Here is a 25407-nt window from a genome sequence, read left to right on the forward strand (position 1 = left end):
ATGATCTACCATTTTTTACCAATTTATTTACAGATTTCGTGGCAAACTATAAAATGTAAAAATGTATCGATAGGACGTAGTCATTGTCTTGAAACTGGGCAGGAACAGACGTAAGCAATGTCGTGATACGATTGAAACGTTAGTGTAAGAGATACAAGTTTTTTCGTGATGGAATGTGGAGAACGTGCTGAAATCGTTAGCAACGTTCTTCTTATTCGCATAATCACTGATTTTGCTTCATTTAAACCGGTTCCTAAGTGAATTTCAACAAAATTGAAGAGTGAAGATCGCGAAACGAGAGTTTGTACGTACATAGGTATATCGTATCGCATCGATTGTAGTAGCGTTGGATCTATTTAGAATGCACTGCAACGCGCGACGACGTGAACGCACGAGACCTCGGGGAAATCCTAATATTTTAACCAGCGAAGAAGAATGAAAGGAACCGGGTGAGCATGAAAAGGGAAAAGGGGTGCACGAATCATCCCTGGGTACCCTTAAACCTTCCTGCTGCATGGGGTTGGAGCTGCAAGGTGGGTGGAACTATATACGTACTCGTTGCGGTACCCCGAGGGAAGTACTTGCAATTAACGCAGTAAGACTCCACTCTCGCAAGGGTTGCTGTACCCTACCACTTGGCTCCTTCTCTCTTCGTTACTTCCCGTATCTGCCCGTATCCACTGCCATCGTCTAACTTGTTTCTGCTGTGCGCTTTCCCTCCCTTCTACTTCCTACTTCCTCGCTTCTTCCCCCATCATATTCCCGTTCTTATCTTTCTCGCACCACTCGCAACGACCGCTCCAAGAGTTCATAGGGGATACCAGAACGCCTGTGTTCGGTTATTTGTCAGAGATATTCGCGTAATTGCGCGCACGCGTGCTTATGACGCTTGTAAAATCTACGAACAACAGTTTACGTACATGCATTTTATTTTACCTATTTGCCTAATATTCTGTCGATTAGATGTATTTGAATAGATAGGCGCAACAATAAATCGAATGTACTGAACGTTTATATTGCTTATATTGTTATATCGCGTATACATATTGCTTATTGATTCATCAGTTATATACTATGTACAATCTCGTACATAGATGTAAGAAAATTTCCTATTTAGTTTATGCTTTACTTTCGTCATTGTATAAATTTCATTCTCCTTGAAATATTGTTATTTGTATTTCAGTTTCTCATATGCAAGGCGAAAACGAGAAAAAGAGAGGAGACCAGAGCGACAAAGAGAAAGAGTGGTAGGAGAAGGAAAGGGGTGACAAGTGCGAAATACCGGAACGCATTAAATCACTTTCATCTCGACCGCTCGAGTTTTTTTTTGCATTCGCAACTTGTTACGCTCACACGCCTTCAATTATCGAGTTATTAGAAAAAACAGCTTCGCTATCGCTAAGGCGAACATTGTGAACAGAAGAAAACATTTCTTTTTCCAACGGGTTTCAACGTAACAAGATAATTCTCGTTAATCCATCACTTCTCTTTCACTGTCTCTTCTCTGACATCCTAAAATTCTCTTTCTCATAATCCATTGGATTACGTCGTGTCGCGGTGAAAGAATTATAGGTTTAACAAACACGAACGAACTAAACTTTTCATTGTTGTACACAAAAAACATAACATATATGTACACATACATATCTACATGTTTCCTTCTATTCCTCCTAGTACTTACACGTTTCTTCTACTCTAATAATTTATAATAACTCTATGTAACTTGGAAAACATGCGATACAAAAGACGACCTCGACGAAAACGAGGTGTCAAAAAGTTAAAAAGAGGTTGGAAGAAATAGAAAAAAAACAGTGGTGGATGAGTAAGAAACTGCGAGAAGATTGAAAGAGGGGTGCGTCAAGTGTCTACTGTGTTAACACTTCACACTTCCCTTTTACATATTATCACTGTCCTCCTCTTCTCCGTTCCCTCTTCTCCATCCCTGCCACTCTTTCTTCTCCCTTTCTCACTGTCTATATTCATGATCGTACCGGTCATATTTAAACAATAAGTACGAACTTTTTGTAATTATTCCAGAATCTTTCATAAGTAGTTCATCGTTAACTATTAGATTGATCGTTTTATTGATTGTGAGCTGGAACATTTTGCACAACGAACAATACGGGTCCTGCAGTTGACGGTACATCCATATAGGATGCTTCAAACCATATGTATATTTGATTTCTGTTCTTTTATTTTTCCGCGACCGATATCAAGTTTATTTATTCATTCTGTCGCGTGATTTGCACTTATCACTATTTTATGAAATTCTGCACAATATGAAAGATATAGAAAAAAAAAGTTAGCTTAAAGGAGAAAATGATGAATCGAAAAATGCTTAGTGAAATAAAATTGCAATGAACGTGATAATTTCTGTGAATAATGTAAACACCTATGCGTGTCGAATGATTATGCACGTAAGTACAAGTGACTAACTAAGTTAACTACGATTTGTGACTTTGATTTCAAAGTTTCTACAAAGAATAAACTATGTAACTTGTTTTAAATGGACACCGCTTATCATATCGATGTTTTATGAATCAAGACTAAGAGTAGTTATCCAACACTGTCGTAAATACCTGTAGTTTGATAATAAACGTATTCAAAATATCGTGAAAAGGATTTGAAAGTATATATACGTATATAGTATGAGTATTAGTAGGGGGAGAAGAGAGCGAGAGATGCGTTACTCGGTCAAAACAATCTTATAAGGAACCTTCCCCCAGGAACTTCCCGATGTCAGATGCTTCCGGTGTTCCTATCTGGCTCTATATGTATACCTATCGATCCTTGGTCTGCACCCTTCTCTTTGTGCCATCCAACTGTCGTCCTTCTCTTTTGCTTTCTCTAATCCCTTCTCTTCCTCTTCCTCTTCCCCTAGGCGCCGATCTATATTGCATTCGTACCCCTATAGCTGTCCTCGTCGTTGGCTCGCGCCATAACGCTTAGGGTAATTTTCCTTGCATATTTATACACACGTTTCATCGAGAAAAGTGCCCTACGTTAAATACTTCCGTTCTTCTCATCTTCTCATCTTCTCATCTTCTCATCTTCCCTCCTCTCTTTTGTTCGCTCTTCTTTTACACTATTTTACAGAGATAACTGGATTCAATGTATACCCACTTTCCTGAATTTTTTAATGGGAAAATAATTCTATGTCGAACAAACTACATAAAACTTCCGAAGACAGAAAGGATTCCAGTTTATACAATACCTGTAGCTCCCGCCATTCAATAATAGAAATAAATTCAAGGGTTAATATTAACAGGGTCTTTTTAAAGAGACCATTTTTAATGTAAAATATTTTTACCGAAAGCAAATGACTCTCTACTTAACTCGAGTAAGTTAAGTGTATGTGGAAGCTGGAGTGATCGACGAAGAACCGAAGGCCACGAGAAATTGGTGAAAAGACGTATGTAGAAATCGGGAAATATCATTGTTCTAATATTGCATCGACCGAAACAGATGTTCATAGATGCACCTACAAGACAAGCGACTCGAAAATGATCACAGCAAAATTGGTAACAGCAGAGAATCGGCAATCCGACAATCGATCCTAAAATCACTATATGTACAATCTCCCTTTTCTATCCTAGACACGAACCACATATAATCATCGTGATACCGACAAGTTCGCGACGAGACAACCCCTACCGCGCAGGGTAAACTGAGGGAATTGTCATCCCTTCTGTTTCTCCGATTATTCATTCTCAGCGATGGGTTCGATCGTTAGATCGTTAAGTCTTTAATGTTTTATACGATGCGATCTATATACGGGACTAATAGAACTTCAAGAATGAACAAGTCATATGTCCTTTCTTTTATACTGGTACAAGTAATTAGAAACCAATGATATCGATATCATTTTTTCATCTTGAATCGTATTTTTCTATATTTTCAGTTATTTTTTTAATACACGTATATTTAGTTTGAAATAAGAAAGATCGAAAAATGAGTTAAGGGCGAAATTTGAGCAAAGACTGGAAAATCTGTCATGGATATCCAAATATCCATTACGAAAACAAAAGGCTTTGCTTTACTGCTGTGGCACCTTGTTTGTTCGAATACACGTCGAAACTAGAAGCTATTGCTACTCACCACTACTTCATCCTCGGCAAACGAATAGAGGGGGTGGTATAAAACGAAAGGGTGGTGGCGGATATGAAGTTGCGCGCGCAAGCTACCCCCTCTGTGGATTGGCATGTAACACGTAATCGAACTGGGAGCGCCGTGGTTTGTCGTCAGCTCCGTCATCCGCGAACGACAAGGATCGAATTCTTGATAAAACGAACGAACAAAGGAACGAACGAATAAACGAACGAACGAACGAACGAACGAACGAACGAACGAACGAACGAACGAACGAATGAACGAACGAACGAACGAACGAATTAACAAACAGACAAACGGATGGACGGGCAGACGGACAAATGGACGGACAGACGGGCGAACGGACGAACGAACGAACGAACGAACGAACGATAAAGATAAATTGTCGAGATTGTGAAAATTAAGGCAACCCTCGATTTGCAAGATAACTGTGGAAACACGTAGCTGAAACAAGTTTGAAGAACCGCGAAACATTCGGTGACTTGATCGTAAATTTAGTGATACGTAAGTAGTGGTGCATGAGTGCGCGTAGGGTGGAGATACTGACGGAACGATGGAGCGACTGAAGAAGTTTCGTGTTTTTTCTTTCCTGGGATCTGAACGACGCGCCATCAGCACAAGAACGCAAGAACGTAAAGGAAAATACGATCCACGAAGAAAGTAAAAAATCATCGAATCGTCGTGTGGTTCGAGTGTTACTGTACTCTGGTACACGTCCCAAACTTTGAACTAACGACGACAAAGTGTTGTAGTTAGAGGATAAACCGTCGTGTTCTACGGAAAGTCGTTCCTATTAAAAAGGTGAAATTGCAATGGCGTCGCAAGAGGTCCCGTCGAAGAGCAATTCGGTTTTCAAGGGATATACCGGCGGTACATCGACTGGCAATCGAGCGACGTTCACGTGAGAGAGACCACTTCATGCTACACGAACACCTTCTACATCGAACTCCAACCGTCCGTATCGCCTTGTAATTGAACCGATACTGGAACTCACCATTCTTAACACTTTCTTTGCAAACTTCTCCCCTCGTTTGGTTTCTCTAAACGATAAATGAAAGCCGTCGCGCGAAAAACCACCATGAAAAGGATTCGCAAGAGGCAGCCACGAAAAATGAAAAAAGGCCGCTCGTGTGAGTGACATAGTGCGTGCCTGTACGAGGGAATTTTTTTTCCTCATCGTCGTTATCGTCGAAGGGAACCTTGAAACACCCTTCGACGATCATCGCCATGCCGCGAAGGCACGCGAGTTGCGTCGCGAATACGGGACGGTATTCGACAGCAAAGTGATAATATTAGATAGATCATAGACGCTTTTCAAGAAGAAGCAGGAGAACAAGGTGAATATACACGCGAGTAGAAAGATATAACGATATTTGGATATAAAGGGGAGCTGAAAGTGGAAGCTGCTGAGATAAAGCAACGAAAAAAGCTGGGGGGGGTGGGGGGTTGTGGGAGGTAAAGTTAGAAGGCGAAAGAGGTTCGTTTGCCAGCTAGTCTGTTTTCGTTGGATAACCAGCACCCTGGCGGACCAGGAGGAAAGTGGCGTGGCGGCGATGCAGGGCAAGGAGAGTCCCGTCGGGTCCAACACCCAGGAGACCCATCAGTACGTCGGCCCTTATAGGCTGGAGAAGACCTTAGGGAAAGGGCAAACCGGTGCGTTCACCAACATTCTTCTCTGATAGGACAATCATGTGACACATTCACTTCGTACCATTCACAGGAACCAGATAGTAACATTTCCCATGCTAATAAACACAAACATGAGCAGAAACAAAAGTCTGACAACTTGAACAAACTCAAACTTGATTTTCTTAAAAACGAAGCTTCATACGAAACAATATTATTTTTTATATTCGACTTATTTTTTCATGAAGAATCACCACCCCCTGCCTAGTTGTGCCACTAATAACAGGATACCCTGTATAGGTATATTTATCTTTTAAACAAAATGCGTCTCATTTCCATTGAAAATTCGAAAGTTACGTTTGATCGTCACATAAAAGAATACAATGCGAAAAATTTCCGTTTCCAACACATCGCAAGAAATATAGTATAGTTGAGAGACGATTATAGGTGAGGATACAGGTGAAACAAGTGCTTCAGTTGTCGTCTTTCATGTATTACGGCCAAGAACAGTCGGAACGACTGAGAACCATGTTCCCAACAGTTGAAGAATGGCCCTTTCATTCGCGTGTCCATGGTCTTCCAGCGGCTAGGGCTCTACCTACGGTTGCCAGACTGCGTTCTCGTGGATTCGGCTAAAGGGGCACAAAGCGTCTCGTGACAGTTGTCGACCATCCAACGTCTTCATACCGCGGAGTGTATGATATCGTAAGCAAGATGCGAGGATTAAACGAGCATCCTAACAAAAAACCTATCGAACAACGATTCTTTTTTTTCCAAGCTACGTACATAATATGTATGTATATGCCGACGATAGCCAGACGTATTGAAAACCGACGAGAGACTGCATATACCTACATAAGTACACAAACACATGTACTTAACAACTGAATTCGTTAACCTACGTTAACACATTTTCACCGAATACACATGACTGTCGCATTTTTCGTAAACTTTACATAAGTAGGTAGTTTGAAAAACAGAGATTTATTAAATGGGGCGTGTGCGTGAAGAGCGTTCAATAACGAAGGTTGGGACACGCGCTCGAAGATGCATGAATTGGTTCGCAGAGCGTGACGCGGCGCGATATGTACATATTCAGTATTAGTTCGAAGACAACTGGACCTACTAGCTCTAACTCAAGCATTATCTTAACATACTCTTTAAATGCCGAAAATATTTCAAACAGCTATTCAATTTCGAAAACCGGAGGTTTACTCGGTCAACGACTTTGCTCGACAGTCTGCAAATCAATTCACAGCAATTATTTTTTCATATTTGACAAAGCCCGCGAACCGACGACAACGATCGAAATATGTATCGATATTTACAATATTTAGTCGATTGCTTCTGAGATCTTCATCGATTCCCTTGAATTTCACGAACCACGGAACGTCTTTTGATTTATCAACATTTTATTAGGCAATTATTTTCAATGTCAATGAAAATAGTTAGAGCTGATAATTTTCAATACACCATAGAGTCGTTTATTAGATGTTAATTTCTTGCTAATCTTGTCGGGTTTAGTTGAACTGGTATTACACACTACAATTTTATCAACGATGAGTATCTTTACCTGCAACAAACGCGGTAAGGAACAAAGGAAAATCGTCTGGAGCGTTATGGAATGTTCAATAAATTGGAAGGGGAATAGTAATCACTGGAAAACTTGCGGAAAGGGCATTCGATTAATTAATCGACTAAAGGCGCTCTTGATGATTCTTCTGCGCCATCGCGAGTTCAACCAGCTCTTATTCTTTTATTATATTTTCCCCTTCCTTTCACTCTCTCTCTCTCTCTCTCTCTCTCTCTCTCTCTCTCTCTCTCTCTCTCTCTCTCTCTCTCTCTCACTCACTCACTCACTCACTCACTCACTCACTCACTCACTCATTCACTGACTTCCTTCTCGCCCTTCAACCACCCTCCTACTGTTCCCTGTCTCGGTCTGTCTGTACACTCGTTTACCTACTTGAATAACTAAAGAAAGAAAAGGAGGAAGAGTCTGCGACGACTACTTTTAAATGGATAAAGACAACGCGTCGCGGTAATCTTCGAAGACGATTTAAGCCAATTTGACTATAGCTCTTATAAATTCTACTTTCCTCAGTGTAGGGTCCTCTATTTGTAGCATCATATTTTCTCCTTTTCTTTGTTCCTTACGAGTAGCCTCGCTGTGGCAATCAATTTTGAATCAATTTATTTATTTTTTACTCGTAATAACTTGGAAGATATATACTGTCAACTACTTTATACTGATACTATCTTGTTTTAGGATTGGTGAAGCTTGGGGTCCACTGTGTGTTGGGCAAAAAGGTGGCGATCAAGATCATCAACAGGGAGAAACTATCGGAATCAGTGCTGATGAAGGTGGAGAGAGAAATCGCGATCATGAAGTTAATAGACCATCCTCATGTGCTCGGTCTCTCGGACGTGTACGAAAACAAGAAATATTTGTAAGTATACCAAACGGAGAAACATTACTATTATTGATTAAACACTGTTTTCCTTTATTAGATACCTCGTATTGGAACACGTATCGGGAGGAGAGCTTTTCGATTATTTAGTAAAAAAGGGTAGACTTACACCGAAGGAAGCAAGGAGATTTTTTCGACAAATCATTTCCGCATTAGATTTTTGTCACAGTCATAGTATATGGTGAGTAGTGACATGTCAGTTTTTTAAACTTTCAATACATCTCTCCGAAATTGTGAGAGTGAAAATCAGGATCCACTTAATTTCATGAAGGTTTAAATGACTGAAGAATAACAAAATGAGAGGTTGCATCGAATTGTTTCATAACTTACTCAATTTCTCCATTTCAGTCATAGAGACTTGAAGCCTGAAAATTTATTACTGGATGAGAAAAACAACATTAAGATCGCGGATTTCGGGATGGCATCGTTACAACCTGCCGGTTCTATGTTAGAAACTAGCTGCGGCTCCCCTCATTACGCCTGCCCCGAAGTGATTCGGGTAAGATTGATCTTTAATCCGTACAAACAATCTGGTTCTAGCTTAATTCTTCATAATAAAAAAGTTGAATCTTATAAATAATGAAAAAATAATAATTCATGAAGTGAAATTGACGAATTTCCCTCTGTATCTTCCATTGCCTTTCAATACTTCTGACTGCACTTTATACTCTCTCTGCAGCCATTTTGTTTTTACCTTTTTTCTACTAACCAAGATTTGACAAGTTTAAGAGTAAACGGAAAGAGAAAGATAGAATAACCGTGAACGTTTATAGGGAGAGAAATACGATGGCAGAAAGGCAGATGTGTGGTCCTGCGGTGTAATACTTTACGCGCTTCTGGTGGGTGCGTTACCCTTTGACGACGACAATTTAAGAAAGTTATTGGAAAAAGTGAAGCGCGGTGTGTTTTACATACCTCACTTCGTTCCACCCGAATGCCAGAATCTACTTAGAGGAATGATCGAAGTTGATCCTGAGAAAAGATTAACGGTAAGATGCGTTTAATTATCGCTTAACTGTGAGAAAAAAGCAGATGACAGCGAATTTTTCAATTATCGATTTCTTCAGCTGGCGGAAATAAATAGGCATGTGTGGGTGACAGCAGCGGGAAAAGGCGAATTGGAACTAGAACTGTCAATGATGGACGTAGTACAGACACATGTTATTCCGTCCGTGGACGCTATCGATCCAGATGTGTTACAGGCGATCGCGAGTCTAGGCTGCTTTAAAGAGCGTGACAAACTCATCCAGGAACTTCTCAGCCCGAAGTAAGACGATTTTTACTGTTAGAAGTAAGACATGAAATGGCTGAAATGGCTGAAATGGCTGAAATGGCTGAAATGGCTGAAATGGCAAATGTTACGACTCTGTTTCGACCACTTTATCCGATTTCGAGTTTAGATTATTATCAATTTCCCTATTCCAATAAATTTCATTTTGTTTCTAACAAGTACGTATTATTCCCAACACAGCCACAACACTGAAAAAGTTATCTACTTCTTGTTGCTCGAGAGAAAACGAAGAAGACCCGCGTGCGAAGACGAGCTTGAAGTGATGAGAGGAGGCATAAGAGGATCCGCGAGCCAACTGGAGGTAGATCCGCCGAGAAAGCGAGTAGACACTTGTCGGGTGAACGGTAGCACAGCCTTAAATCTCGGAGAAATCAGTCACGGATCTCCTTTGACACCTAGGAGACAATCGAGGTAAACTGGATCAGTTCTATCAATCCATAATCCACTATGTGTGTATGGAAAGAGTATGGAATGAGAAAATGTATTTTTTTGAACCAACAGCACGCGTCATCCCGCGCGTCGTTCGCCAAGCACAGGATGTCACTCACACGCGTCGCATTCACACGCATCGACGCCAAGTAGTTCACCATTGCATGGCGCAAACGCCGTCGCCGGGCTGTTGAGTTCTCACAGAGCACCGCCGGCGGCTACCTCGCATCTGGGCCAGACGGGAAGTCCTCATAGGCTTTCCACGGTGACCAACACCACGGGGAATGGCAACACTTCTACCCCAGCCGTACCAGCGCCAATCCCAACCGTGCCCAATGTCGGCATAGAGATAAACAACGTTCATCAAGGTAGACCATCATTCTAATTCTCTAGTAATACCAGTGTACTTACTTACTTACTACTCGCTACTGTAATAGATAAAAGAGGATTTAGTATCTTCCATTGCGTACCCTTAGAAAACGATAACTGTAGATGGATACAGAACCGATCGAAAGGTAAGGTAAGGTCTGTTCCTACGACCAGAACAAGAAGAAACGGCAAAACGACCAGTCTGAGAACGTGTTTTATCTCGAGAAGGGCCACTGGTTGAAGAGGTTCTAAAAAATGCAAACGGATCCAGAGTCGCGTAACGAGCATACACTGTTCACGAATCGTCGTAAAAGGAAGACGATGCGACGCGATGTAGCTGAATGCGTTTCTTTATTGTTCTTCATTGACAGTTTAACCGTTTGAGTGCCAAGGAGCGATTTTGCGCTTCTTCTCTGTCGCTCGAACAGTGCCAGCGCTCTGGGCTGCGAATCCAACGATTACAACACGCCCGATTTTTGTCGATATGTGACTTACTGTTACCATTCAGTTTTAGATAATTTAAAACAAAATTGGAGTAATATTACAGTTTGTAGACGTACTTGTTTTTTTCTTATAAACAATCATGACTATAGTAATATAATAAACTTAATAATGTAAAATAGAGTATAACAGAATATGACACGCGCTATCGCGTCGCGTGACAATTATCGATTGGGAAATAATAATGACTAGTGGCACTCAAACGGTTAAACAAAGCGATTACGAAACGAGTCCTTTTACTAAAGACGAACGATTATTTACTTGGTTAAATATGTGTAGCTGCGTATTATAATAATAGTAGTTATTATATTACCTATAGAATTGATAATTTTTCAGCAGTCGCTATCGGTGTTACACCGCCGGGATCACCACACACCGGTGCTGGTTCTGGGGCTCACCCCTGGAGATCAAGACTAACCACCATCAAAAATTCGTTTTTGGGCAGCCCACGATTTCATAGGCGCAAATTACTCACGAGCGCCGAAGAGGCACGTATTGATATTGACTAGCTATTATCCAATTAATATGCCTACTAGTAAAGTACCCACCGCAAAGTAACTTCTCTTTGGATGGTGGAATGAACAACATGTTCATAAGATATTTCATTGAATAATTTATACTAACTATATATATCTGCCTTTTTATAATCGACAGATGCATCTTACACCAGATTCCTCTCCGGAACTGACGAAGAAATCCTGGTTCGGTAGCTTGATGACCACAGAGAAAGATGAAACGTTCACAGTTCTCGTTAAAGGGAAAACGTTGGCCAACGTGAAGGCTGATTTGATACATGCTTTTCTATCGGTAAGCTACTGAATATATATTACCCATTTGTTTGTTTGTTCGAATCTAAAGGGATTCGCAAATGAAGAGAAGAAAAACTTGGGTCGACAGATAGCAGAATTATCTCACAGTGTGAGTTCGGCCATGTCCTTCAGAGTGGAATACAAAAGCGGAAACACTGCACGAGCAATGTTTCAACGGCAGGTCTGTTTTCAAGTCGATATCAACGCCATTTCAAAGCAGCCCAACGAACCTTTGTACGCCATTACTTTTACTTTATTAAGTGGTAAGTAAAACTTGTTCGAATGAATCCTTAGAAGTATTCTCGGTAATTAAATTCTTTTAAAACTCTACTCTGGAAGCCACTGTTCGCTACGAGTCTTTCAAGGTTTCCGTATAATAGTAACATCATAGTAATAACAACTCTGATATACTGAATGGTAGTATAGTACTACAGTAGAACCTGTTTTCTTTCGTTTACGGATGAAAGGAAACCATGAACAACAGTGGATTATAAGATGATACACGTTTGTTATTTGGCAGCTATCCAACCGCAACTAGATCGATGTTACTATATCTACATATAGGAGTACCTATCCTTATTACCGAAGTCTGAACAAGCAATATTCTGCGTCAGCCTGCGATATTCATGACACCAAATTGATTAGCGAAAATCATACAAATAAAGAAACACTTTTATCTAACTTCTATTCAAATCCCAGTATTTTATGAATAGATATTGATCTGAATATTGATCTGAACGTTTTTAGGGAACATTCGAAGATTTCGAAAAGTTTGCGAGCACATACAGTCGCAAGTGTGCGTGGGATACGAGGGTATGATGAGAGGTCAACGCAGACCAGCGCCACCGAGTCCTCAGGCCTCTCGGAAATTCACGACGGAAATGAGCGAGAGTTCCAGCTGCGGCAGCGACACTAGCGAACGACTGCTCTTCCCTCACCCAGCTACCAGACAGGTAGTCTGTTTCAACAAGGTACTTATCCTTAGCTAATAGTTGCCGCATGAGTAATGTAACAGACATGGAGTTACTTAGAACGACAGTTATGGTCGATACCAATGTCTACGTGATTCCTAGTGCCTACCGATACTATTTAATTACCGAATTTCTAAACATCCACCTATGACACACAGTTGCACGTACTATATCTCGGTCATAAACTGTAAAACCGTTCAGTCTCCATCTACGACGAATATTTCTTCACATTGATTCCAGATTGATTCGGACATTGAATCGGACACGTCGGTGTTTGATGCGAAGTCGCCGAGTCGTGAAAACGGTCGCAGAAGCTCGACATCGACGAACAATAATAACCCGGTTGCCGGCGACGCGACACCGACGCCCGGAAGCCCGACCAAAGCAGTTCGCAGCAACTCTGAAAGCCAGAACACACCGGAGAAGAAGTGCGTTACCACCATGAGCGGTAACAACATAGCGTGATACTACCAGAATTTTCGTTTCGAGTTTCGATCCAGTCTGAAGAATCTCTGGGATAGCGCACATAGATTTTGGTAAGCCCCGTGTACGAGCCAGGGCGCACACGACTGACTACTGTCTCGGAAAAACGAGAAAACGCGAGGAAATACGATGTTTCATGGGAATTGCAACTGGAAAAGCTGCTCACAGTAGCTCCACTCGGCTAAAAGAGGAAAATCTGTAAGCAACAGAAGAGAAGTAATTGCAGTTGAAGGGATCCAATTAATCAACAATTCAAGAGGGAGACTAAAAGACAGCTTCTAGTCAAGCATAGAGTCAAAAGCCGTTCATGATTCGACAGAAAAATGCTTACGTGGCTGGATTAGGAAATACCTACGTAAGTGCATAACAATGCATATGAGCGGTATCGATAGACGACAAAACGACAAAAGGAAAAGACGGATTTCACTAATTTCCGGTGAATCTTTTCAATTTAACCGTGAGCAAAAAAATTAGTTGCCGGTTCGTGATCAACGTGTAAAGTGAAGTGCAATAGTGACACATTTTTTATCGGTGTACATCAGACCGCGATGTTATAAGAACGTTTTGCTTGGTACGTACATAATAGCCTTGCTACGTGTTGCCTTGCAAGTAGGATTTTCTTTTTCTAGACCGTACATGATGAAACAGATATCAGAAATATAAAAGAGAAATTGGAATTTTCGCTGGCAGAGCGTTTCAAGTTTTTCGAAATCATCTAGAAATCGTACATCTCTTAAGCCCTTTCATTCACTTCTCGGCCTTCAATTTCAACGCTTTAAAAGTTGATGCATCGTATATTTTGGTAGAACAAGTACACAGCTCTGTTAGCCAAAATTCACCAATTGCTTTTACTCGAACATTTAGAGTTAATGCAAAATTGAAGCCTTTTAGCGTCGTTTCAAATTCAACAGCTTCAACCCAGTTCGAAATGTTAAAGAAGACCGCGGAAAAATGTATTCGATGGACAAGAAACCGATGGAAAAAACATAATGGCGAACAATTATTTCATTGTCTCGTGCTTCTCTCGATTTTCTCATCCTTCTGAGAGATCGAAATGATGAAAAACGTCGATTATCCGAACCTTATCGCTAATGTATCTGTTCGACGCAAATAATTCAAATATGCCAATCTGCTAAATTACAAATTTTGCTTAATAAACCATGCATAATTCATCATAGTTTCAGTTCTTCTTCTTCTTCTTTATTATATAAGCAACTGATTACCAGAATCCTTCCCCTTTAAATTTCGGACAATCGATGTTTTATCGCGAAGAGCAAAGAAATTGATCGATATATCATCTATTACACGACATGTAAGTACAGGAAGAACTTAAGATTTCAGATTTCAAGACTTAATCAAGATCATGGATTAACGCGAATAACGTCCTACAACTAAAAAATACGAAAATGCAATTTTCTAGTAAGCGCAATCTTCAACGAGTGAAAATGGAAAAACTCCGAAATACACACAAATTTTACGCGATTTAATGTTTGCCAGCTATTTTTACATCACATCCCTTATCAGCCAATAAAGATAGACCGTGAGACTCTATACGTGTGTATTTACCATTCATGGTAAATTGATTTTAGAGAAACCTAGAGAAGAACCTAGAGTTTTTGATACACACCTAATCGGATATTCTCATTTTCACTCCGCGAGCGGAATTACACCTTTTAATGAATCAATGATCGATTAGATAATTACTATTTTTTTTCTCGAGAGCTACAATTTCTGTGCACTCAGTGCTCAAGTTTATCAATTTTTCACTTTCTCCTCTCCCGCACATAGATACATAACCGTTAGAGAGACGCGTAAATGAACAAATACTTACGAACGAACGGTTATAGAACAAATTTTCTGCAACTATCGTGTAAGGAGTAGAGGAACGAAGACATTTTAAAGAAAAAGAGATACAAGTTATAAACAAAAGAAAAGAAATAAAATAAGAAAATTCACTTGTGACGTAATGTTTTGCGTCGAGAGGTTTATTTTTTGCACGCATCAACAGAACATTTCGAAAGACTAAATAATAATATATGTATAAGTATAAATATGAATATAAATGCGCGCGGGCAAGCATAAATAAATGACTAAATGAATATATTATACATACAAGTAATATTTATAAGTAGGTATCTTTTAGTAACATGCGATGCGTTGAAAAGCGCACAATTTCTTGTCTGCTTCTTGTGCAAATAGTGAGAGAGTGACAGAGTGGGTGTGTGTGCGTGTGCGTGTGCGTGTGCGTGTGCGTGTGCGTGCGTGTGAGAGAGAGAGAGAGAGAGAATACACGATTTTCTCGAATAGAGAGAAATTTGAACATATCTCAAGTATTGTCCCAGCTTCTTAGTGGAACAACGCAGTTAGTAAAACATTTTGTAATTTAACACCTGCCTGTAGACACTGTAACCTAAATAACGAGTTCTGCCGATTGTAAGAGAACCTTAATAACTCGAAAGGTATGGGTAATACATAGATACACGAAATTGATCGATAATAAAAAATTCAACGTTCGAACGTTGAATTTGATGATGAATGAAGACATGAGAGTAAGGGTAGCAAACGGGAGGGGGGATGGGGGGGGGGGGGGGGGGGGGGTGTAAATAAAGGAGTGCATTAGAAAATTAATAGTCCGATGATGAATATAAATATCGTATGTACGATTGATTCGGAGAATATTAGATTCTACAATGTGAATCTGAGATAATCCAGCACGATATCTTTGCATTGTACATGCTATACTATACAAAAAATACAAACCATTACAGCGACATGAAATAAACTTTCATGAAACTGTATAGACGAGACATTGATATTCACACACTTCTATACAACTTGAAATCTTTATTTGACTTATTGAAAACACTTATAAAGTATCGTTACATTTCCGATTAATTTTTTTGTATAAAGAAACACCACCTTCCTCCTGACCGTATTGTAAACTGACAGACAACATATTCTTTTCTCAACAGTTTCTTAGCAAAATGTAAAATATTTCAAATATTCTTCAGCTATAGAAAAAAATTAGAATAATAATTCATGAAATTAGCAGAAGAATAAAAAGCCTAATCAATATTAACGGAAGAACCTTTAAAGTTTGAAAAATAAAATCATTATAATCGTCGTTCGATACCTCAGATTCTCAAAACTTATCAAAATAAAGAATCTTACCGGCAAAAGAGGTAAGGCGTTAAGAATTTACAGTTGTTAAGTTGTTACGGTTAGATAAATATAAAAAAGAAAAACTCCGATCCTTTAGCGTTCACTAAAATCAAAGTTGCAACGTCAGGGTTTCGATGTACTTGACAATTAAATACATACATACATATGTATATCCCCCTTGCAATGTTGAAATATAATATTCGTACGCAGTCGTTTCTCAGCGAACGACTCGTTCCTACATCATGATAAAACTATACGCGAATAAACTCCAACTAATAAAATGTTTTACCAGGGAGGTAGTAGTTGTAAACCTCGATGGATGAGGGTTCATTGATATCGTTTTGTTACATCTCATCGTTCAGAAACTATCCGAAATCGTCATTAAACATGAATGTAGTCATGTATATCAAGATAGCTAATTTGCGTGAAAATCATTATTATTACTATGTTTTTCGTGACAATGAAATAATTCCTCGATGAAGATATTAACAACATAAATAGTCCAAAAGAAATACATGGATGGAAAGTTTGACTCTGTAATCCATATGCGATTAGAATAGCTCGTCTTTACAGATTCGACGGTTCGCATCTTCGCATTTGTACTAAAGCATTCCATTAAGAAGCTTGTAGGTAAAAAGTAAAACGGTACTGCAATCGTTCGACAAACTGACAGCATCTTCTAAAATGCGTATAAGTGTAAAACGGATAAGAATGAAAAATACAACGCTGTTAGAATCGTAAGATTCTCAAGCTATTTAATAAACGATACGTATACGTGAGCAGAGCAACAGTAGGTGAGTACATGTATCAAGAGAAAAAACTGTTGTCACTAAATACTTAGTCAAGATGAATAGTACCGTACGTGATATACACATTAATACACTAGCGCGCATGTGCGTACACATTATTTATATTTATAGTATGAAAGAGAAGAGGCGAGAGTGAAAGTGCGCATGGGGGGGGGGGGCTAACTTATGAATTGCGGCTTAGATATAAGTTTGCGGTTATTTATTTAGTAATTGCAGTTAAGCATAACACTCCACTTGTACGATATAAGTAACATAATATACATAATGAAAAAGAGAGAAAGAGAGAAGGTGAGGATGGTGAGGGGAGAGATGTATGGAGGGAATGAGTAAAAAAAATAGGAAAGAAAAGAAACGAGAACGCAAGAACAAACAAATCACCGGCCATATTAAGCTAGAATTTTATATTGTGCGAATTTCAGGGTGAAGGAAGATGTAGAAGTACATATTTCGATAATGTATTTATGTGAATGAATCATGAGCCCCGAGCATGAAATATCTCGGAGGACCATGTTCTACCTCCTGTTTTTCCGTTGTACGCATCACGCGTATTAATTCTATCGATAATGAATAATACTCGCTAATCCCTCAACGTGTCGCCAACTTATTTTTCGACTCGCTTTTACATGACTCTGCAGCGACGCACGACACTCACGATGTCACGACACCATCACGTTCACTATCATCTTTACGAGAGTCTAAGCTATTTTGGTTTCCTGTTTAATTTAATCTAACGATTGTCCTGCCAAGTTATTATCTACTGTATATTTTCCAGATAGTGTACAGTAACCTTGTTGAGTAATTTTGACGTTAAGTATCATTAAAATACTTCAAATATGTCAGTCATTCTATTCTAAATTTCAATAATAACTTTTCAACTTGACCATGTACATATATTCAAGAGAAAATATAAAAATACATTTTTATTGGCGATTGTCTATTACGTACTTATCTTTTAAAAAATTTATTTTGACTTTGAAAAGGTACAAGTTAAATTTCATCAATTTTTCACAAATTCTAGCCAAAAATGTATAAATAATTTAAAGGAGGTACATACGTACATGCTATAGAAATATAGATCATTCATTTAATCTCGTTTCGGAAATTTTCTAATTTTAGAATTTTCTAGTTGAATAATAAAAAACGAAGCGATAAAAGCGCGTTATCGTCAACCATTCGTCCTTCCGGTTGATTTCATTAAAACTTTTCAAAATCTCTAATCGACTATACTTATTTGTAGGACTTCTTTTTTTAATTTTCTGTCCATCTATATTAAGCAGAAAAGTAAATAAAAATAAGAAAGGAGTAGAGGTTGAACTTGCAAATTCAAGTGAGAATCTTAAGGTATCGCATCAATGCAGAATTACCTATGGAACTTAACTCTTTGTTTCGCATTTCTCATAAGGAGAAATGAAGTATCTTTTATTAGATTCCTCCGTATTTGTCGAAGCTCATGCATGAGCACACAGGCTTTCCTAATAAATAAAAACAAGTTTTACGAGCAAAAGCTGCAAAAGCGCCCTCTCAATTGAACATAGAACCATAGGAATCTATACAAATTCCCGACACCGTATCCTTAAGACATATTAAGGTAGGCAAATTATAGAAGAGATTTTTATACAATTTATAAAGGCGATTTGCAATCGATTCATTTGTCGCATATTCTCTTGTTAAAATGTTTTGTTATAGGTACACAAACACGTGCGGTGCACTGTTGTGAGAGTCTTTTACTCAAGAAATCAAAAAGAGTAAACAAGAATGAAAAATAATATTCGAATAGCTAACGATAAAGAGAATGAAAAGGACGATGACGATAGAGAAATTAGATACCTATGAATGTGTTAAAAAGATTTGGCAAGCTCTAACTTGACCTTCCGTCGCTGAATTTATTGAGCGAGTATCGATTAACAGACTACCTATGCCCTACGCCAATATTTCTTACCTTATCGTCGCGTACAATTATCTACCTACCTACCTACCTACCTACCTACTGTAAAATATGTAACTGCTCTTTCGTCGCTCACATTTCAGGTCATTATGTATTATACTTTTGGCGTTGATTCGTTATCACGATCTTCTGTACGTATCTGTGAGATTACTGTAAAATCGATATCGTATACAGTAAATAACAAGAACTAAGCAAGTTCGAAGATCAACAATTGCTCGCTTATGTTCACCATCATCAATTACCTACTTCTAAATGACGACTTTATTTGCGGAACAATGTTCGCTCTAACGCGCAGTCGTTGTCACCTTGCTTGGCACAAAAATGACTGCATGCTCGATAGTACCCGAGTACACCGGTAACATCGTTTCAGTCATTCTTTCGTACAATCTGACAAACGAATTCTGTGTTAAGGCGTTTCCAATTCGCCACATTCGTCCAGAATAACTCACAAAAATACACAAAAGTTGCTCTGTAATGATCGACACGATTACGGATCGTGGATAATACAAAAGGAACGATATTTGTAAAAGACTCGTGCAACAAGCTATTGTAATAATTAAACGCTAAATATATACATATACAATTTGATATTGCATACTCAGAGTAGACCATTCTAAATCGAAATTATATGATAAATTTTGATTAATATTAGATACTGTCCATGTTTCGAGTCAAATACGTGACACATTTCGACACAATGAACGGCGAAAAATGAATGAAGAAGCAAGAAAGGAACATTATCCCGAAGCAACAACGTTGTTTTCCATGAATAAGGATCAACATATTTTCTAGCAAATTCGACCTAACAACATTTAATTACAGTTAGTAAAAGGTCAATATTAATCGGTATGGAATGTTATTTATTTTATCTACCATACTTGTGATTGCAACAGAAATCAACTGTTATGTTATATAACCAAAGTACCTAAACATCTTTCAAGTTATACTCTTGTTTCTATTGTTTAAGATTCTAAACAATAGAATCTAACATTCATTGCTTTTAATCTGTTGAGTACATTTCACTACATATGTATATACATAAATATGTATGTATGTAGAACAATTCTTTTGTATCTTGCGTTCGAAAGTCTTGTGTCTTGTGTATCACTCTAGAGCAAATTTTCAACTCTCAGTAATAAAATAATCAAATGTTAAAAGCGCTTACGAAAATACATATTCATCTACAAATAGTAAAAAATAGTGCCGAAAATTCGATTTTCACTGAAATGACACAGAGTAGATTAGGTTTGGTAAGAGTGCAAAGGGGTAAACAATAACTTTGTCATATGGCCCTGCAAACTTACTTACTTAACTTACTTAACGCATACATATATTAGTTTTTAAGCTTTCGTTACGGTAATCACGAGCAATATAGCAAAAATGAAAATTGAAAAAATTCCATGTTGTATTAAACAGTGAAGTTATGACCGGTGAAATAATAAAGCAATAAAAAATCGTTACGAATAGAAAGTAATGTATAAAATACAGGTGTGGTCCGTAGGAAAATGACCAGCTAAACTTTCGAGTTAGGATTTTAAACTTCAATCGCTTCTCGGGAAAAAAATTGACGCTGAATTATATTATTAACTATTTGTAAAGATAGCTAACCGATGTCATGTTCATTGTTTTAATAACCATACGATACACCTTTGAATACAGGCATATCTTCACGATGGGATATAGTGTTTTAAAATCGAAATGTATGTACACGAGGGATCCACAAATGAATCATGTGGATGAATCAATGAATCATCTCGTATGTGCTGACTTCGATTCTGAGTATCAACCAAGAACTAACTACCAACACATAGTTAAGTACATGTACAACACGTGTATGTATTTCAAGTTAGAAATAGAAAGTATGTATCTCGAAGTTGTAGCAGAAACGAAAGTATACATGTATATAGATTTCAAGTTTTCACATCGAAAGAAATCGAAATATCGATCTTCGTTTAACGGTCAAAAATTCGAATTTTTACTAGTATAGTTAAAGTTTCAAAAATCTTGTACATAATGCAGATAAAATATATAATGAATTAACAAAAATTATGAATTATCATGGGCAGAATGTTTGGCAAATAATAAAAGAAAAAACGATCCAATAATACTCAAATGAAACCATTCATATCACAAATACATAATCAATATTCTGATTCAAAGGATCCCAGTCGTACAACTGATCGATTTGTGCGTTGTACGTAAAGTCACTTAAGAAATATCCTACGCTAATGTGACAAATATATCACCGGTTCAGCTAATAGATTTGCTCGACGAAAGCCTGCGATTGATCCTACGTATTTCCGATAATTGGTACAATTGGACAAATTCGCAATGTGTCTGCGATAACAGTGCAGGATATTTTTTGATCAGACATACCAAGTATTTACTAACAATTAGTAACGTCCATGGCAATTGACAATAACGGCTGTGAATTTGACATATTTCCTCCGAAAAAGTATTCCTCGTTGTAACCAATCCTATTCGTAACTTTACTCCCTTCTACGCGCTACATACACGTATGAGTTGCATTGTCACTGTAAAAAACGATTCCTCCTAAGTATATGCTACGCTGTCATTGAAAACAACTACACGTACTCCTCGAAATTGTGTAATCAAGAAAAACAGACAGAAAAGATCGTTTCAAAATCTCCTTGAAAATATGATGTTTGTATTTTTAATGGGATTATTCGATGCGCAATTAAATTGCATATTCGTTACATTAGTACGATAACTGTATGACGTTAAAATTTTTAAATGCCACTGTTTCATAAGATTTTCAGTCGACATTACCGGTGCAGTAAATATGTATATGTATGTATATATCAAACACCAATAAGTTAAAACTTATCGTATGCAGCCAATTAAGACACAGTTATACTCTTAAAAGATTGAATAAATTCGAACGACTACTACGTCACTTAACTTTGCTATCGTTAATCTCCAGTATGATCATGAAACACAAAGATTAGTTAAACATTTCACGAACGAAAAGCAATATTGCAACTGAATCCTATTAAAAAGATGCAGTTGTTGTTATTACAGTTGTTAAAAAAAAAAGATAAAATTTGAATGACGTTTTCCAGTTTGAAAGAATATTTCACTTTATCTACTGATAAATATTTTTCTCGTCTGTTCGTCCCATTTCGGTAATATTCACTTTTTATTTAGTGCGTGCGCGCAAAGAAAGAGAGAGAGAGAGAGAGAGAGAGAGAGAGAGAGAGAGAGAGAGAGAGAGAGAGAGAGAGAGAGAGAGAGAGACTAGAAAATCATCACTACAATCTAGTATAATCATTACCAACTGCTTCGATAATTCGACTATCGCTTGGTATAAATTACTCGCGAAGCGAACAACAAACGATGTAGAGTTATCGTACGATTACGATCACTACTGAAAGCAAAAAAGTTTCAGCTTAGAAAGAATGTAAGTTACATTGAACAACATGCGAAGTTGAAGAAACAAGGTCATCCATTGGTCGATGGATTATTTTGTTTCATATATGGAAACAATAACGGTACGGTGGCGAAAACATATACATATTACGAATGGAATTTAAGAATGTCCCCTTTACCTCGTTACATCTTTGACGTTCAAATTTATTCCTGCTTCCAATAGTACCTTAATCACGCAACTGCTATAAATTATTTCTGTACTATCATGAAATATGTATATCGTTAATCTTTTGAACAAACATACCATAAAAAGGTGATGAGACGAAAGTTGTAATATATTTGTTGATGGCCCATATTAAATATGTATAAAAATAATGATAATGCAACATCATTAATAAACAGATATTACTAACTTGTCATCAACTCAATATCTCTTCTGAACAATTTATGCAAAATTGCATTAAAAATCTCAGAGAAAGTAAAATAAGTATATAATATGTACTTACGTTATTCTTCACATTTTTCGACGTGCTACCCGAATTCGCCAACTCCCATCGAGCTTCCCTCTTAATTCCACAATACCAGCATATCTTCGCTTTTCAACGCTTGAAAGACAACAAAAATAAATAATTCCTGGGAAATTCGTTCGAACTGATCGTTAACTGTTATAGCGTCCATTTCACTTTGGCGCCAGTTCCTGTCATTTCGATTCTAAAAAAACAAGACTGATTCAATAAAAATACAGTCAAATATAAATACAAGAATATTGCAATACAATAACGAACAAACACAGAATATAATGTTCAAAATAATAACTCGATATGTAAATTATTAATTTTAGTACGATATGAATAGAGAGCACAGAAAAGAACCAAATGACGGTAAAATTTTTTTGAAATATTCAATGAATTTTTAATCAAAAGTTTAATACTTTTAGACCAGAGTATGTAGTAATAGAACTCGGACGAGAGTACTGATAATAGTTAGAAGATGTTATACATAAATAAGAAAATGGCACATACATAATAAGTACGCATTCACAAAGTTCCAAACAGTTCCGAAAGCGTCTGAACTGTTCAACTGCCATCGAATGAATGAAGTATCAACACATATATAGGTATAGGTACATATGTATAGAAGTACTTATTCTATATTTTCGTCTCACTTCACTAGGTGGCGGGAGGGGGCAGACTAGCGACCATAATAATTTATGGCTCTAAACTCTAATCGTAATTTATTACATCTAGAATAGAATGAAGATTAAATTTAAATATTTATTTCCAAGACAGACCAGATAGAAATGGAAATCATATAGACACAGGAACATTTCAAAGGCTAATGAATTTGTTTATCTACGAATAATAGGTATGATATATATATATATATATATATATATATATATGTCATTGAATAATACGTTAAATATATTTGAAAATATAATATCCCGTTATTAGAGGCGCCAATCGAGTGCACTTAAGTTTAATTCCTACCACTAGTAGCGTGGCGATCTTATTTCGGATTGAATCGGTAACGTTGAACGCGACACAAAAATTATACAATATACAGAGAAATAGGAATAGACTGAATAGAGTAATCAAGAGTAATAGAGGATCGTGAAGTGAATCCTCCGCTGCGCCTTCTAATCGTAACATACATGTATACAGATGTATAATAGAAGTTATGAAAATTGTAAAGTTTGTATGTGAGTTAGATTGTTACCGATTAAATTGAGATTAAAATGCCGAAACGTTCATGTCCTTTCGAGGATGATTTACCGCCTCAACTCAAGATACATGTAGGTCCAAAACAACTCGACAATGGAGTCTGCCGAGAAGAACGAATGAAAACTGTTTATGGTACGAAAGTTATAAGTACAAACGAGTTAAATATTCGTATCTTAACTTGTTTCTTCAATATTCCACGCAGGCAGAACAATGAACTTGTTAAAAGAAGGTGTTAAATCGCTGTCCCGTAAGTTGAACACGTCTTTAGAAATGAATCCTGACGATATACATCCAACGAATTTACCATCTCCTTGTAAAAACAAGCACGAATGTAATTTAAAACAAATGATGCTAAATGATAAATTAGAATTATCAGGAATTCATAAAGCTATAAAGGTAAGTTGTTCATTTTCAATTTTAATAGTGTATAGTCCACTTGAAGTTGCTTAGTTTACTTTCATTTCAAATCTTATATCGTGAGCATAACGTTTTTCATTCCCGAGACTATTTATTCCTCTTTTTTTTCCTTTTTTGATTTTCAAGGATACCCAACCAAAATATGATCTCTGCGAATGCAATCGAGTGATAGACCAATCTTTATTTAGCAAATGTTGTTATTGCGATCAAATTCTATGTGGTTCTTGCCTCTTTGAATGCTCTAGTTGTTCAGAATATTTTTGTCAAAACTGTTCTTTGCCTATGTAAGTTAACCAAAATATTTAATATTAGTTAAATAAGATCAAAGCTTATTATTTTTTTCCTTTCAGGTATGATTATGAAGAGCGAATCAAATGTCTTAATTGTTATAGATAAATTGTTATAGTTAAATTATTATGTTATACGATATTTATATTCAACTTTTTATACAGCTAATTGTGTTAAATTAACAAAATAAATTCAGCTATGTGTGATTGTACATTAAACTATAGTAATTGTTTTCCACCCATCCTATATAACATTTATAGGAACTGAATCTTTTACTCTTTGCCAGTAGTTTTTGCTTGTAACTATTGTATGTTTTATATTTTTTGCCTCTTTATTAACATTTCAGATAGCTTAAATTAATACTGCGTTTACGAATATGGTATTCGGACAAGAGAGCGGTAGATCTACCGTGACGAAACCGATAGGATAAACAAAAGAATGTCAATCTCAACGGTTTCATGAAAACAGAAAAAATCGTATGAAGTAAACGTATGTAGTGAAATACTGTAGTTTCGGCGAATTCACAAAGACCTGAGCTTTAAAAAGGAAAATAATTCTTTATTTTTCTAGTTAGAAAATAGTTATATTTCGGTCAATAGATAAAAGAAAATT

The 25407-nt window shown here is 37.3% G+C and overlaps 3 protein-coding genes across 10 annotated transcripts; all 3 read left to right on the top strand.

Moving 5' to 3' along the window:
- The first annotated feature begins 162 nt into the window (after positions 1-162).
- Positions 163-13479, top strand: Sff (BRSK family serine/threonine-protein kinase sugar-free frosting). Of its 7 annotated transcripts, none has more exons than XM_076382412.1 (14): positions 4347-5447; positions 5627-5763; positions 8006-8186; positions 8248-8388; positions 8556-8706; positions 8981-9196; positions 9275-9474; positions 9679-9909; positions 10000-10295; positions 11134-11285; positions 11452-11604; positions 11695-11869; positions 12354-12577; positions 12818-13479. In XM_076382412.1, exons 2-14 carry the CDS (start codon positions 5664-5666, stop codon positions 13040-13042), a joined length of 2445 nt encoding a protein of 814 aa, XP_076238527.1. In that variant the 5' UTR covers positions 4347-5447; positions 5627-5663; the 3' UTR covers positions 13043-13479. The 7 variants fall into 7 exon arrangements, with proteins under 7 accessions (XP_076238554.1, XP_076238527.1, XP_076238519.1 ...); XM_076382444.1 differs by lacking the exon at positions 4347-5447 and adding an exon at positions 6320-6441 and having other exon boundaries at positions 5655-5763; XM_076382454.1 differs by lacking the exon at positions 4347-5447 and adding an exon at positions 6247-6441 and having other exon boundaries at positions 5711-5763.
- Positions 13480-19764: 6285 nt separating this feature from the next.
- Positions 19765-21045, top strand: LOC143181848 (uncharacterized). 2 transcript variants are annotated; one of them, XM_076382510.1, is made up of 2 exons: positions 19765-19822; positions 20636-21045. In XM_076382510.1, the coding sequence occupies exon 2, from the start codon at positions 20649-20651 to the stop codon at positions 20961-20963; it is 315 nt and encodes a 104-aa protein (XP_076238625.1). In that variant the 5' UTR covers positions 19765-19822; positions 20636-20648; the 3' UTR covers positions 20964-21045. The 2 variants fall into 2 exon arrangements, with proteins under 2 accessions (XP_076238625.1, XP_076238630.1); XM_076382515.1 differs by having other exon boundaries at positions 19768-19808.
- Positions 21046-23876: 2831 nt separating this feature from the next.
- LOC143181838 (uncharacterized) lies at positions 23877-25007 on the top strand. Its single transcript, XM_076382500.1, has 4 exons — positions 23877-24222; positions 24293-24486; positions 24634-24791; positions 24858-25007. The coding sequence occupies exons 1-4, from the start codon at positions 24105-24107 to the stop codon at positions 24901-24903; spliced, it is 516 nt and encodes a 171-aa protein (XP_076238615.1). The 5' UTR covers positions 23877-24104; the 3' UTR covers positions 24904-25007.
- The last annotated feature ends 400 nt before the right edge of the window (positions 25008-25407 follow it).

The sequence above is a fragment of the Calliopsis andreniformis genome, chromosome 1 (assembly GCF_051401765.1).
Source record: "Calliopsis andreniformis isolate RMS-2024a chromosome 1, iyCalAndr_principal, whole genome shotgun sequence".
Taxonomy (NCBI): Eukaryota; Metazoa; Arthropoda; class Insecta; order Hymenoptera; family Andrenidae; genus Calliopsis; species Calliopsis andreniformis.